Here is a 15165-nt window from a genome sequence, read left to right as displayed (position 1 = left end):
CTACAGGGACATGTGACCAGGTCACCTGGTGCTGGACTCCATCTTGGGACATCAGTATTTTTCCACTGACTTGCATGGGAACCAAGCTTTGAAACAAAGGGTTCCCTCAACATGCAAAAGCGATATAAGGCAGGGGAGTGACATCATCGTGGTTCTTCACAGACTCCCCACCCAAAGAGACTCCTGGAAACACCTGAGGAACAAAGACTGACCTGGGGGAAGTGCTGGACCCAGGCTAAAGGGATTTGTAGCCTATGAATGGAACACCTGGGGACTCCAAGCTGCAAGGTAGTGCAGCTTCCCCTTAGGAATCTGCAGCCTGCTCGTATCATCACTTAGGGGGAGGATCTGCTGTTCACATCTGATCTATGTCGTATATTAAGCTTAGTTGGCGGTTTTGTTTATTTGCTAGGTAATCTGCTTTGATCTGTTTGCTATCCCTTATCATCACTTACAATTTATCGTTTTGTAGTTAATAAACTTGGTTTTGCTTTGTTTAAAACCAGTGTGTGGGATTCATAACTCGGGGCAGAAAGCTATTGTATATTCCTCTCCACATTGTGGGAGGGGGCGAATTTCATGAGCTGACGCTGTACAGTTCCCTGTGCAGCACAGGACGGTATCATTTTGGGTTTACACTCCAGAGGGGGTGCGTGTCTAAGTAGCTGGGAAGCTCCCTAGTAACTGCAGCTGGGTGTATATGGGCTGGGCAGCTTGTCGCAGCAGTACAGTATAAAGGAAGCCCAGGCTGGTCGGTCTGGGGGGCTCAGTGGTACCCCAGTTCGAGGTGGCACCCCGGGGGGAACCCGTCACAACGGTAACCTCCCCCTCTATGATGCCACACCTCTTGGGGCAGGACTCCAGAGAGACTCTCCCGGAAGCATGCGGAGCAAGGTATTGTGGGTAAGCTGGACAATGGTGCCAGGTGCTACATTACTGGGAGGCGGCGCTGTGGACTTACTGGTTCCCCAAGGAATCCCCAAGCAGCTATTGCTGAGTCCTGGGCATTTCAGCCCAGCTCCACACTAGAGCGGGCACAGGCCACAGCGCCAGCCCCAGTGCCAGCCCCAGCCCCCCGTGGTCCCACATGGCCCCATACCTGGTGGCCATCCGGCAGGGAGCCCCCCCGCTTGTACCACATGACTGTGGTTGGCGACTGGACCGGGATGAGGCAGTTCAGGTCCAAGGACTGTCCCTCAGTGACGGCGGAGGAGGAGGACTCAATGTGGATGGGGGGGGCTGGAAGAACAGAGAGGGGGGGTAGAGCCAAGAGCGGAGCATCACCAAAAGCCAGGCTGGAGCAGCACTGGCTGGGGGAATGGTAAGAACCCTCAAGTGATTTGTAAAGCAATGGAAATGACCTGCCTGGCCCGCAGCCCCACAGGGTCAGAGCGCAGCTCTCCCAGGACTGGCAAGGCAGCTGCACAGACCACAGGGCAACACCAAGGGGAAAGAAGGCAGCCCACGGCCCGCCCTTCGCCCTCCAGGGCAGATACATTGTGGGGGTCTCCTGCCCCCAGAGATCAGCAGAAACTTCCACACACACCCCCCACAGCAACCCCTGTGCTGCCTGGTTGTGCCACTGCGAGGCTGGTACCCCTGGAGAAAGCACCCAGGGCAACCGTCCCTGAGAGCAGATCCCTGGGGCACACTCCCTGCAGCCTGCACTCGTCTGCACAGACTCCTCCACTCACCTATGGAAGGGGAATGGTGGCCCCGAAACCTGCCCTGTGCAGGGGCAGGGTGTGGAAGGCAGGATCTGCCAAGGGCAAGGCAGGGTCTGGAAAGCACATCCCTGGGGACGCAGCGGGTGAGAGCCATCCCTCACCCAGTGGATGCCAGCGCATTGGCCACAGGGACCCCTGGTACTAGGGGAGCAAGCACAGGGAGCTCCTGCCCCCAGGCCAGCCAGCACACACAGCTCACACTTACCATGTGGGGAGCCGGCGCTGTGCTGGACAGTAACTGGGATGGAGGCCTCACGGGAGCTGGCACCGATGCTCACGCGGCAGACGTACTCACCCGAGTCGGCCGCCGAGACCTGAGAGATGCGTAGGTGGGAGCCGGAGACCTGGCAGGGAGATGAGGGAATTCAAGGGGGAAGAGAAGAAAACAGCCCTGAGCTTAACCCTCAGCCCCACTGCGTCCCCTGCCCAGCCCCCCGGAGATCCCAGGGACTCGCTGGGCCTCAGCCTGACAACTACTGGCCTCTCATTTCTGCATCCTCCCATCTCCCTTTTCTCAGAGACTGACACAGCTGCCCGCCTGACCTGGGATAAGGAAAAGCCTCCTTGGGATCCATGAGCATCTGTGCCAGGACCCGAGGGAGTCCATACAGGGGCTCTGCAGTGCCACGGGCCGCATCCCCAGCTGGTGTGAACTGGTGCAGCTCCACAGCTGTCCATGGAGTCACACTGATTTCCTACAGCTGTACCTGGTGTCTGGCCGGCAGAGAGCCCCCCCGCTTGTACCACATCACTGTGGCTGGTGCCTGGCCCGTGACGCGGCAGTTCAGATCCAGGGTCTGTCCCTCAGCGATGGAAGACGATGAGGCCTCGATCCGGATGGTGGGCGCCGTGACCGAGGCTGGAAGAGACAGAACAGGGTAAATCAGCTTAGCACAGATCAATGGCTAAGCTTGTCTACTAGGGCACACAATGCAGCCTGCACATCACCATGCCTAGCTACTGCAGCCTAGCGTTCTCTGCAGGTGCCCTGTCAGGGACAGGCCCCCGCATGCCAGGTGCTGCACAGCCACAGAGCAGAAAGGTGGGCCCGGCAGTTGAAATGCATTAGCAATGGAGGGGGCTGGCTGTGCTGGGGTCTTGTAGGCCAACTGCTGGAGATGCTTGGCCTTTTCCGGCTGATCTCATCTATTTACTCACCCAGGCTGACCTCCCACTTGGTCACTTGTTTCAAGTGCCACAGTGCACTGGTGGCAGCACCAAGAACCTCCCTGAGGGGTGGGATCATGGCAGCCCAAGCTGGGAGCCACGCTCTGTGATCAGTGCTGGGCCAGGCGCAGGACCGGCTCTGGCTTTTTTGCCGCCCCAGGCAAAAAAGCCTCCCGCCGCCCCCTGCCCCTCCCCCCAGCGCGGCAGGGGAGGGCACCGAGCCCGGCCGCAGGTCACTCTCCCCGACTGGCCAGAGTGCCGGGGGGAGGGCGGCGAGCCTGGCCGGGGCGCCGCTCTCTCCGGCGGCCAGAGCCCCGGGAGGAGGGCGGAGAGCCAGGCTGGGGCTCTGCTCTCTCCGGCGGCCAGAGCGCCGGGAGGAGGGCGGCGAGCCCGCCGCGGCTCCGCTCTCCCCGGCGGCCAGAGCGCTGGAGGGAGGGCGGAGAGCCCGCCGCGGCTCCGCTCTCCCCGGTGGCCAGAGCGCCGGGGGGGAGGCGGAGTGGCGGCCAGAGCGCCGGGTGGAGGGCGGAGAGCCCGCCGCGGCTCCACTCTCCCTGGCGGCCAGAGCGCCGGGAGGAGGGCGGAGAGCCTGCTGCGGCTCCGCTGTCCCCGGCGGCCAGAGCGCCGGGAGGAGGGCGGAGAGCCCGCCGCAGCTCTGCTCTCCCCCGTGGCCAGAGCGCCGGGAGGAGGGCGGAGAGCCCGCCGCGGCTCTGCTCTCCCCGGAGGCGGGAGCCGGAGCACCGCGCTGCCCCCCTCCAGGTGCCGCCCCAAGCACAAGCTTGGTGGGCTGGTGCCTGGAGCCAGCCCTGGCCAGGGGCCAGCACCCCTTCCACTGACATGCTGCCAGCTCCGTGTGGGCCTGCTCACGCTCACACCCCTTTCACACAAGCATCTGTGCCATGGGGTTTTACTAGCACAAGCTCAAACATCCACCCAGCCACTCGCAGGGGGGAGACTGAGCTGGCTTCCCTGAAGCATTTGCCCCCAGAGCTCAGTCCTGCAGCCTTAGTTCCACCAATTGGGAGCAGAGGGACAACACCACCTGACCTATCAGGCCCAGCACGACAGCCCCAAATACTTGCCAGTCTCACTTCTTACCCTGGCAGCCACATTCTGTGCTCAGCAACCCCAGAGTGACTCCAGACTCCACCAGTGCAACCGGTTAATACCCCAGAGACCACCCCACAGCAGGAGCCCACAGACAAGCTGGGCAATGCTCCTGAATGGGTCCCTGCAGGGACTGAACCGGGGTCGTGGGATATCACAGCCAGACAATCAACTGCTTGAGCTAATGACCCAGCTCCAGCAGCCTGCAGGGGAACAGTGCACTTGGAAAGCTCTTCACTGGTCTGGCCACTAGAGGGAGGCAGGGCTACATGCCTGTGCTGAGCACAGGCTAGTCTGCAGGATCAGTGCAGAGCCCTTTCTTGGGGGCAGACCCCCACAGCTGCTTCCCTCTCCTCTTAGCCCAGCCTAAGGGAGCAGATTTTCGGTGGGAGCCTCTTGTTAAAGTCCTGGCAGTACCAACAGCTGGAGAGAAGCTGCAGGAGCTAAAAGGCAGGGGCCTTGCCCCCCTCCCTGAGCCATGCCCTGGGCACTGGGGAGGTACACCCCCCCCAGCTGGATGGCACATGGGTGATGCCCAATGCTGCGCTGCACAGCATGGGGCAGGGCAGCGCCACAGGTGGCCCAGTCGGCCGGCACATCCCTAGTGGTTAGCAGTGAAAGTCTGTCCTTGGGCCCCTACCTTGTAGCACCACCACCTCGATCCTGGCGCTGCCGACACCGGCTGGGCTGGTCCCGATGCACAGGTAGACCCCGCTGTCAGCGGCCGTGATGGAGGGGATCACCAGAGTGGCGATGTCGGTGCGCTCCGAGCGGGACTGCAAACACAGCAAGGGAGCAGTCAGGGCTGGGGTCTCAGGGGCACATGCTCCAAGTGTGCAGGAAGAGGGGAGGGCACCTGGGACTCCGTTCCCATAGTGCGGGGTCAGCAGCAGGCCCCGCTGAGGTGACCGTTAATCAGTGCCCAGCTGAGCGGGAAAGGGGCTCCTGGGTGGCCATCTTGGTTACTGGCGGTTTGTCTGGGTGGTACAGGGCCTGTGAGGGAGTTGGAGCACCCTGGAACCCCCATATTCACCCCGTCAAATAATTATGATCTATTTCATACAAGCATGCTGTGATGTTTCACTCCATATTCTTTATGAAAATATGCTTATGATATGACTATGACATAACTGAGATATACTTTACGCAAGATGGCTCATGTGAGATATCACTGGAAAGGTTATGATTTACTGAATGCGATTATCCAGTGTGTATGCCTGCATCATTTCTGTATCTGAAGTTAGGGATATTGACTGTGTATCTGTATTTCAACTATGCTACTTTGGGTGACGCCCCCTGCTAACCCTTCAGGTAGAACGATGGAAAAGCCAGACAGGGCGAATGGCCCATCAGCTGTGAAAAGCTCGGCCTTCCTGGGGACACTCCATACTGCCCCGACTCCTGGACGCTGTGATATTACAGGGGCGGGGGGCTTGTCACCTCACACTAAGCATTACCTGGGACTCCTCGTAATTTTCCACTGTGAGGGAAGGGGGGTCAAGTTTGGAAACAAAGGATTCTGGCCTTATGTAAATCCTACTGAAGGGTGGGGAGGAAGGCAAACAGGACTCCTCTCCAGGGCCTGTCTGCCCAAGAAGAAAGACTGCAAACGCCACCTGAAGGCAACGCAGCGGGGGAGTCCAGACTGAGACAGGGGTCCAGTCTGAAAAGAAATATAACTGGAACTCTGAACTTTGCAACCTGCCTGTGTAACCTGTTTCTTGAGTGTATTGAACTTAGCTTGGTACTGTGGTTTATTTGCTCAGTAATCTGCTTTGTTCTGTCAGTTATCTGATATTCACTTAAAATTCACCTTTTGTAGTTAATAAGCTTATTTCTTGTTTATAATATAACCCAGTTTTTGTAATTTCTAATTGGGCGGGGGGGGGGGGGGAGAAGTTGTGCATATCTCCCTCCACATTGAGGAAGGGGGCAAATTTCATAAAACTTTTGGGTTTGTACCCCTTAAAGGGAGTGGGCACCAGCGTTGGGGCAAGCCCCTAAAGCTGAATCTTCCCAGAGCGGATCTCTGTCTCTATGTGCAGCTGGGCGTGGCTCTGCCTGTGTGCTTGGCTGGAAGAGGCTTGTGAGCCTAGCCCAGCCAGGCCAGGTAAAGGGGGCCCAGGCTGGCAGAATAGGCTGACTCAGTGGCATAAGGTGACACCCCAAAGGCCCCAACCCAACACACATGCCATGTAAAATATCATATGAAAGCTCATGATCTGCTGAAACCCACTGTTCTGTCCAAATCTGTAAATCGTTAGTATGAGATTTTGCTGTATGGTTGTTACTGAGCTATGTTGTAAGTTTGAGAGTCTCTATTGCTAGGTGGTGACCCAGTCCCTGGGGAGTGTTATGCGACTATTAATCAGCAGTGGAGTTGTAAACAAGGGATTTACAATACTGTAATAGGGCTGCACAAGCATCACACAATGGAGGATTGGGCGAAATCTGCCTTCACACCCCAATAGGGCTCTGTGAGATCCTGGTCCTGCCTTTCGGCCTCAAGGGGGCATCTGCCACCTTCCAGCGCCTGGTGGATCAGTTGCTAAGGGGGATGGAGGGCTTTGCTCTGGCGTATATTGACGATATCTGTGTCTTTAGCCAGACCTGGGAAGAACATGTGTCCCAGGTGAAGAGGGTGCTGGGTCGCCTCCAGGATGCAGGATTGACCTGGAAAGTGCAAGGTGGGGATGGCAGAGGTGTCATACTTGGGCCACAAGGTGGGAAGCGTCCACCTGAAGCCGGAGCAGGCCAAAGTGGAGGCCATCAAGGACTGGCCCGCTCCCCAGACTAAGGAGCAGGTCCAGGCTTTCATTAGGATGGCGGGGTACTACTGGATGTTTGTCCCCCACTTTAGCTCCCTGGCAGCTCCCCTCACGGAGCTGTGTAGGAAGGGAAAGCTGGACAAGGTGGTCTGGACCGAGCAGTGTCAGAGGGCTCTCTGTGCGGTGAAGGGGGCACTTATCCAAAGCCCAGTGCTGGTAAACCCGGATTTTAACAAACCCTTCCTGGTATTCACCGACACCTCGGACTCAGGGCTGGGGGCGGTACTGATGCACACTGATACTAAGGGGGAGAGACACCCCATTGTGTACCTGAGCGAGAAGCTGCTGCTCCGGGAACAACACTATGCGGCCATAGAGAAGGAATGCCTGGCCATGATGTGGGCCCTTAAGAAACTGCAGCCGTATCTATTTGGGCGGTGCTTCACCGTGTACACCGACCATTCGCCCCTGACGTGGCTGCACCAAATCAAAGGAGCTAATGCCAAGCTGCTGAGATGGAGCCTTCTCCTCCAGGGGTATGATATGGAGGTGGTCCATGTGAGGGGGAGTGCCAATGTTATAGTCGATGCTTTATGATGGGGCGGGAGCCCTGAACTTCCCCAGGTCACTGGCTAAGTGACCCAGCTCAGTTCAGACTCGAAGGGGGGAGAGATGTGACGAAGTGGGGGGGGTTTCTTGTTTTTCCCCCTGTTTTTTCAATGGTTTGCATGCAGAGGGGGTGGGACTCAGTTTCCCTGAGTGTTACTGGTTTAATGAGGTGATGGGAGAGGGAGTTTGTTGTTACAGAGGACCGGCGATGGAACTTGGGGCTCCAGACAATGGCCTGGAGAATGGATACCCCAGCGACTGGTGACCTGGCGACCCGGAGGTCCAGCTCAGGACTCACAGCCTGTTCTGGACAGTGGGAGGACAATGGTTTGTAAAGAGAGGGCCCTGGTGACCTGACCGGCCGGTTCCAGCCAGAGGGGCCAGAGGACAGAAGAGGGGAGAGGAGGCCCAGGCAACCATGTTTACCTGGAGAGAAGACAATGGACAGAGGCGGGGCTTGGGGCCGGGGATCTCAGATGCCCAGCTGGTAAGCAGGGGGGCTCGGGACTAGAGAGAGAGAGCAGGCAGAGCCCCCCTAGATGCAGGGGAGACTTGGATGTACTGTGCTGAGGGAGGCCAGGCCTGAGGGCCCTGAGAGTTTCCTGTGCTGTGTTCAGATGCTCAATAAACCCTCCTGTTCTACGCTGGCTGAGAGTCACTCCGGTCTAGAGAACAGGGTGGCGTTATTCCCTCTGGGAGTGGAGGCCCCGGAGGTTCAGAGCGAGTGGACTCCCTGAGGGGGCCCACGGCGAGAGACAGGTGTGCTAAGGCTCAGAGAAATGCAGCTCCAGGAGGTGGAGGGGCTTAACCCCCGAGGGAGAGTGGACCCCCAAGAAGGGCTGTCTCACTGAAGGGGGTTCCCCCCACGGACCGCACGGGGCCAAGAGTGGGCATGATCTGTGAGTCTGTGACACCCACCTACGCTGGAAGCAACAAGAGCCCTGGGAAGACAAAGACTTCAACTGAGGAGACTGGTCCTAGGCTCAAGGGAGAAGCCAGTGTATTAAGAATTGTATGATCCAGTGGGGTGACAAAACTGCTTGATCCAAATACTGCCTAGTGTAATAAGGTTTCAGATATAGACTGTGTGATTACCTTTTATTTTCTTTGGTAACTAGCTGTGACCTTTTGTGCCTAACACTTATAATCACTTAAAATCGATCTTTCTCTAATTAATAAATCTGTTTTATATTTTACCTAAAATGATGTGTTTTGCTTCAAGTGCTTGGGAAATCTCAGCTCAGTTTACAAAGGCTAGTGTGTGCCCTCTCCACATCAAGGGAGGGGTGGATTGGGTAATAAACATATACTGGTCAGGTACAGTTCTGGGGTGCAAGGCTGGAGAGCTGGAGGGAATTGGCTGGTGCCTTTCCCTGTGTGATTTGTGAGTGGCTCTAGGGGCATTCATGCAATAGAGCTGGGTGTGGGGCTCCACATCCTGTTGTGCTGAGAAATAACAGTGCCCAGAGGGGTTTGCTGCTTGTCACTAGCAAAGCATTGAGAGAGACAGCCCAGGCTGGAGAGTAAAGGGGGCACAGCGGTACCCAAGTTATGGGCCATCCCTAGCCATTTGGGTGCCCTACGCAGCCCCCCCATGGTGGGGGGGCTGTGTGGGGCCCCAGGCTTCTCCCCCAAGGACTGGGAGGCAGGAGCTGTGGGGGGCCACTTTTGGGGGCCCCACAGACCCAGAGTGGCCCAAGGGATTAGCAGAGGGCCGGGAGCAGCCTGCTCTGCTTCCCTCACTCCGGCCTCAGCCGTGTTGCTTGGGGGAGGGGGCTTGAGGGAAGGGATCCCCCACTCACTGGCAGCGGCGGGAAGCAGAGCAGCCCAGCCCCAGCCCACTCTACTCTGCCAGCTCCCAGGCGCGGCGCTCTGCTTCCTGCCGCCGGTCCTTTCCCCAACCTGAGAGACATGGCTGGGGCCGGGACAAGGGAGTGGGCTGGGGCCGCGTCTCTCCGCTTCCTGCCGCTGGTGAGTGCGCGGGGCGATCCTTTCCCCACATTCACCGGCAGCGGGAAGCGGAGTGCCATGGCTGGGAGCTGACGAAGTAGAGCAGGCTGGGGCCAGGTTGCTCCACTTCCCGCCGCTGCTGGTGAGTGCGGGGTCTCTGGGGGAAAAGGTGGAATGGGGGCGGGCCAGGGGCGGAGCAGGGGAGAAGGATAAAGAGGCAGGGTGGAGGGCGTTGTCCGGGGCCCCACACCCCCCAGGGACGGCCCTGCCCCTTGCAATGGGGGCTGGCCGAGGGATAGAGCTGGTCGCTGAGGCTGGGGCTGCCGCGTATGCAGCATGCAGCTGCCTAGGGCACCATGAAATTTGGGGCAATTTGGTGCCCTACACAGCTGCGTATGTCTAAGGACGGCCCTGCCCAAATTCCAGGGTGTACCCCGGTGATCCTGTAGGGTTGGCAGGCATCCGGTTTTCGACCGGAATGCCCAGTCGAAAAGGGACCCTGGAGGCTCCAGTCAGCACCGGTGACTGGGCCACTAAAAGTCTGGTCGGCGGCACAGCGGGGCTAAGGCAGGCTCCCGGCCTGCCCTGGCTCCACGGGGCTCCCGTAAGCAGCCGATATATCTGGCTCCTAGGCACTGGAGCAGTCAGGGGCTCCGCGCACTGCCCCCACCTTGTGCACCAGCTCTGCAGTTCCCATTGGCCGGGAACCACAGCCAGAGGGACCTGTGGGGGTGCCACCTGCAGGCACAGGCAGCACATGGAGTCCCCTTGCCGCCCCTCCACCTAGGAATTGGCCATTCTGTCTGCTTCCAGGAGCCGCCTGAGGTAAGCACCACCTGTCTGGAGACCGCACCCTGAACCCCCTGCCCCAGGTCGGAACCCCCTCCCGCACCCTAACTCCCTCCCAGAGCCCACACCCCACACCGCCTCCTGCACTCCAAGCCCCTCATCCCCGACTCCACCTCAGAGCCTGCACCCCCAGCCGGAGCCCTCACCCCCTCCTGCACCCCAACCCCCTGCCCCAGCCCGGGGAAAGTGAGTGAGGGTGGGGGGATGGAGTGAGCAGGGGGCAGAGAAGGGTGTTCAGTTTTGTGCGATTAGAAAGTTGGCAACCCTATGATCCCATCACAAGGGGACCCAGCGTGGCTCCCTTCAGAGGGGCCGGAAGGTGAGAGGGGGGAGCCTGGGCATGTGAGCTGCATCCTGCTTGTGCTGGGGCTCGGGCCTCTGCTGCGGGTGTCAGCGGGCTCTCCTGGGCTAACCCACGGCACAGCAAGGATCTCCTGACAGCCTGGGCTGGGTGGTACCAGGACAGGGGCCAAACCACCCCCCTCCTCAGGACGCAGCTGCGCCCATGAACTCATGGCTGGGGCACTCTGTGCTGGAGCTCAGAGCGGCTCCCTGGGCCTGGGCTGCCCATACGCTGTGACCCCCAGCACCCCGGGCCAGCGAGGGAGGAAGAGCCATCAGGCAGAACCGGCAGGGGAAAGCAGGAAGCCGGTGCCCAGCCCAGCCAGCCATGCCAAGCACAAGAGCAAGCGAGCTACCTGCCAGAGCTCCTGGACCCGCTGCTGTATCTCCTCCAGGCTGGTGCCTTGGAAGTGAAGGAAACCGTAGGCAGAGAGAGCCTGGCAGAGAGAGGGCGGCAAAGTGACAGAGCGACAGCAGCCAGTGGGGGGTGTGTGTGCCCGCGTGCATGACTGTGGCCGGGCATGAGAGTCTGCAAGGCCCCTCCTGTGACCGACCTGTCCAGTGGAAAGCGGCTCCCTCGTGGGAACAGGGCTGGGAGCTGGCACCATCAACAAAGCCCTGAGACCCCTAGGTCCGGCCCAGAGGCACTGAGACACAGCCCGAGCCCCTGCCCATGGGGCCAGCCCTGCTGCCTGCGCTCCTGCCCCTAAGACATGGGGCGCGTGCCCGGGGGGCAGGGCTGGACTGGGCTCTGGCTCTGGCCGAGTGGGGGAGGCCCCTGCCAATCGAGGTCCCTACCCAGGGCCTGGGAGAACCAGTGGGCTGCCTGCAGCTGGCCTTGTTGGGGTGGAGGCCGCAGCCCCATTGGCTGCTATCCAGCCACACCCCGTCCCCCAAGGACACACCTGCCGGGTTCCCCACGGCCCGAGAAACGGACAAGAGGCAGCTTCTGAAGAGACACGAAAAGAACCCTATGGAGAGCTTCCGCTCCAGCGTCACCGGCTGGACCCCCGGCACCCCCAACCTATCTGGCCCCATGCCCCAACCCACGGCACCCATCTCAAAACCTGCCTGGCCCCACGCCCCAGCCCCCGGCACCCATCCCCAACCTGCTGGGCCCCCAACCCACAGCACCCGCAACCTGCCAGGCCCCACGCCCCAACCCACAGCACCCCCAACCTGCCTGGCCCCACGCCCCAGCCCACAGCACCCCCAACCTGCCTGGCCCCACACCCCAACACACAGCACCCCCAACCTGCCTGGCCCCACGCCCCAACCCACAGCACACCCAACCTGCCAGGCCCCACGCCCCAGCCCCTGGCACTCCCAACCTGCCTGATCCCACGCCTCAACCCATGGCACCCCCAACCTGCCTGCCCCCATGCCCCAACCCACGGCACCCATCCCCAACCTGCCTGGCCCCACGCCCCAACCCACGGCATCACCCCAAACCTGCCGGTCCCCAACCCATGGGACCCTTCCCAATCTGCGGGGAAAAACACCCCCAACCCACAGCACCCCTAAACCGTGGCACCCCCAAACCAATCTGCTCAGTTTCCATGTCCCAACTCTGAGCATTCTGTACCCTGGCGCTCTCAAACTGCAAGACCCCACAGTGCAATCACTGGCACCCTATGCCCCTCCCCCCCAAAGTGGCTATGCCCCCAACACACTCCGCCCCACAGCCCTGCCCCACCCCCGGAAGGTCTGTAGGCCTGGGGACATTACCTGGGGTGGGAGGCTGCCCCCTTGCTTCTCCCAGGTGATGGTGGCGGTGGGGGAGCCGGCAGCCCTGCAGTACAGTCTCACCGTGCTGCCCTCCTGCACCTCTGTCCGCTCCGGGCTCACCTGCACCTGCGGCATGCTGGCAGCTGCAAACAGCCAGTGGGTTAGAGCTGCGGGAGGTCCCGTGAGAGCTCTAGCTGGGTCACAGCAGAGCCAGCCTGGCAAATGTGATGCCACCCATTTCCCACCCCGCTCTGCCCTTCCCCATGGCACCTCTCCACCCTTTGCAGCCAGCGGGGGAGGCCCAGTGTGAGACCGGGACACTCAGCAACCTGTCAGCCTGGCACAGCGTCCCACCCTGCAATCCTTCCACCACTCCGCCCACCCCTGAGCATAACTGCGCGCTGGCCCTGGCACACGCTGACCACCTGTCCCTGCCCCTGCTGCCCGCTCTCCATGGCACACACTGACCGCCCGTCCCTGCCCCCGCCGCCCGCTCTCCATGGCACACACTGACCGCCCGTCCCTGCCCCCGCCGCCCGCTCTCCATGGCACACGCTGACCGCCCGTCCCTGCCCCTGCTGCCCGCTCTCCATGGCACACACTGACCGCCCGTCCCTGCCCCCGCCGCCCGCTCTCCATGGCACACACTGACCGCCCATCCCTGCCCCCGCCGCCCGCTCTCCATGGCACACGCTGACCGCCCATCCCTGCCCCCGCCGCCCGCTCTCCAGGGCACACGCTGACCGCCCATCCCTGCCCCCGCCGCCCGCTCTCCATGGCACACGCTGACCGCCCGTCCCTGCCCCCGCCGCCCGCTCTCCAGGGCACACGCTGACCGCCCATCCCTGCCCCCGCCACCCTCTCTCCAGGGCACACACTGACCGCCCGTCCCTGCCCCCGCCGCCCGCTCTCCATGGCACACACTGACCGCCCGTCCCTGCCCCCGCCGCCCGCTCTCCATGGCACACACTGACCGCCCGTCCCTGCCCCCGCCACCCTCTCTCCAGGGCACACGTTGATCACCTGTCCCTGCTCCCGCCATGCGCTGGCTCTGGCACACGCTGACTGCCCGTCCCTGCCCCCGCCGCCCGCTCTCCAGGGCACACGCTGACCGCCTGTCCCTGCCCCCGCCATGCGCTGGCTCTGGCACATGCTGACTGCCCGTCCCTGCTCCCGCCGCCCGCTCTCCATGGCACACACTGACCGCCCATCCCTGTCCCCACCGCCCGCTCTCCATAGCACACGCTGACCGCCCGTCCCTGCCCCCGCCGCGTGCTGGCCATGGCACGCGCTGACCGCCCGTCCCTGCCCCCACTCCACCCGCCCCTGAGCGTAACTGCGCGCTGGCCCTGGCACACACTGACCGCCCATCCCTGCCCCCGCGCCCCGCTCTCCATGGCACACACTGACCGCCCGTCCCTGCCCCCACCGCACGCTGGCCATGGCACGTGCTGACCGCCCGTCCCTGCTCCCGCCGCGTGCTGGCCATGGCATGCGCTGACTGCCCATCCCTGCCCCCACCGCCCGCTCTCCATGGCACGCGCTGACCGCCCGTCCCTGCCCCCACTCCGCCCGCCCCTGAGCGTAACTGCGCGCTGGCCCTGGCACACACTGACCGCCCATCCCTGCCCCCACCGCCCGCTCTCCATGGCACACACTGACCGCCCATCCCTGCCCCTGCCCCCGCCCCCCGCTCTCCATGGCACACGCTGACTGCCCCTTACCAGAAGGTTCAAATGTCCCTGCTCTAACCACTAGTCCATCCTGCACCCCTGCTCCCACTGCTGCTGCTTTTGCCCATGCTAAGAGGCCAAACTGCTGGAGCCTGTGCAGCGCTTGGTGTGTGGAGCCAGCGTCAGGTGGGGTCCCCAGCCAGCGAGAGCAAGGGTTGCTTCTGGGGTCCTACTGCAGCTGCTTTGGTCTAGGGGTGCAGAGCTGGACAGGGCTAGCTCAGTGGTTTGAGCATTGGCCTGCTAAACCCAGGGTTGTGAGTTTAATCCTGGAGGGGGCCACTTAGGCATCTGGGGCAAAATCAGTACTTAATCCTGCCTAGTGAAGGCAGGGGGCTGGATACGATGACCTTTCGAGGTCCCTTCCAGTTCTCTGAGATAGATATAGCTCCATATATATCTCTGGGCCAGGGCAGGCAGCAACCGCCGCAGTGTACGTACTGTGCACTTGCAGGAAGGCCCGGGCCACGTGCTGCCCAGCACTGCTACGCACACGGCACAGATACTCCGCCTCGTCCGAGGGCTCCACAGCGGGGAAGCGCAGGGTCCCTCCCTGGATCACAGCCTTGCGAGACATGACACCAGCCTGCCCTCCTGCAGGGAGCCAGGCCAGGAGAGATACAGCAGTTAATGCCCTGTCTCTCAGCACCCCAGCCTTGCACAACTTGCCTCACCCTGGCCAGGGGCCCAGAGAGCAGCCGGGCTCACAGTCCATGGCCGGCCTGGCACAGCACAGCCTGGCCACGCATTGCCAGGGGCCCAGAGAATAGCTCCTAGCAGCCCATGCTGGAGCCCGTCACTGAAACATGCTGGGGTACATGTGAGCATGCTGCCATCTAGTGAACAGCCCCAGTGACTACAGCAGCCTGCCGCCTACCCAAAGCTGATGGAGCGACTCTGGCTCAAGTGGGAGGGGCTGGGGATCCCCCTCTAATGTTCAAACCCCTCTGTCTCCTGCTGATGCAGCCACAGGCATGGGCAGCAGGTGAACCCCCATTCAGGGAGGCTAGCCCACAGCCCTGCCCCTTCTGCTTGAGGCCCCCCCCCAGCCCTGAGCCCCCCGTGGCTGGAGGATCCCCGGCCCGAGCCTAGCCGCCCCAGCCCTTGGCTGCCAGCTGGAGCAGAGCCCCCTGCAGCTTCCAGGAGAGGGGGAGCGAAGGCAGAGCATGGGCGGGGCCATGGCCTGGGTTA

At 61.6% G+C, this 15165-nt stretch overlaps 1 protein-coding gene across 7 annotated transcripts in view; it reads right to left on the bottom strand.

The window, feature by feature from the left end:
• The window catches only part of HSPG2 (heparan sulfate proteoglycan 2), a 171952-nt gene that overhangs the window by 43090 nt on the left and 113697 nt on the right, over positions 1-15165 (bottom strand). For 4 of the 7 annotated variants that reach the window (XM_065574961.1, XM_065574963.1, XM_065574960.1 and 1 more), the window contains exons 55-61: positions 14416-14568; positions 12245-12387; positions 10873-10953; positions 4639-4774; positions 2435-2586; positions 1933-2071; positions 1100-1239 (exon numbers count right to left, since the gene is read on the bottom strand). In XM_065574961.1, coding sequence (XP_065431033.1) covers positions 1100-1239; positions 1933-2071; positions 2435-2586; positions 4639-4774; positions 10873-10953; positions 12245-12387; positions 14416-14568 — 944 coding nt within the window. The remainder of the gene's footprint in view (positions 1-1099; positions 1240-1932; positions 2072-2434; positions 2587-4638; positions 4775-10872; positions 10954-12244; positions 12388-14415; positions 14569-15165) is intronic. The other 3 variants (XM_065574964.1, XM_065574965.1, XM_008169794.4) reach the window with 1 other exon arrangement.

This window comes from Chrysemys picta, chromosome 21 (assembly GCF_011386835.1).
Source record: "Chrysemys picta bellii isolate R12L10 chromosome 21, ASM1138683v2, whole genome shotgun sequence".
Lineage (NCBI taxonomy): Eukaryota > Metazoa > Chordata > Testudines > Emydidae > Chrysemys > Chrysemys picta.
Note: the sequence above shows the minus strand (reverse complement) of the source record. Positions and strands in the feature narration are given on the sequence as shown.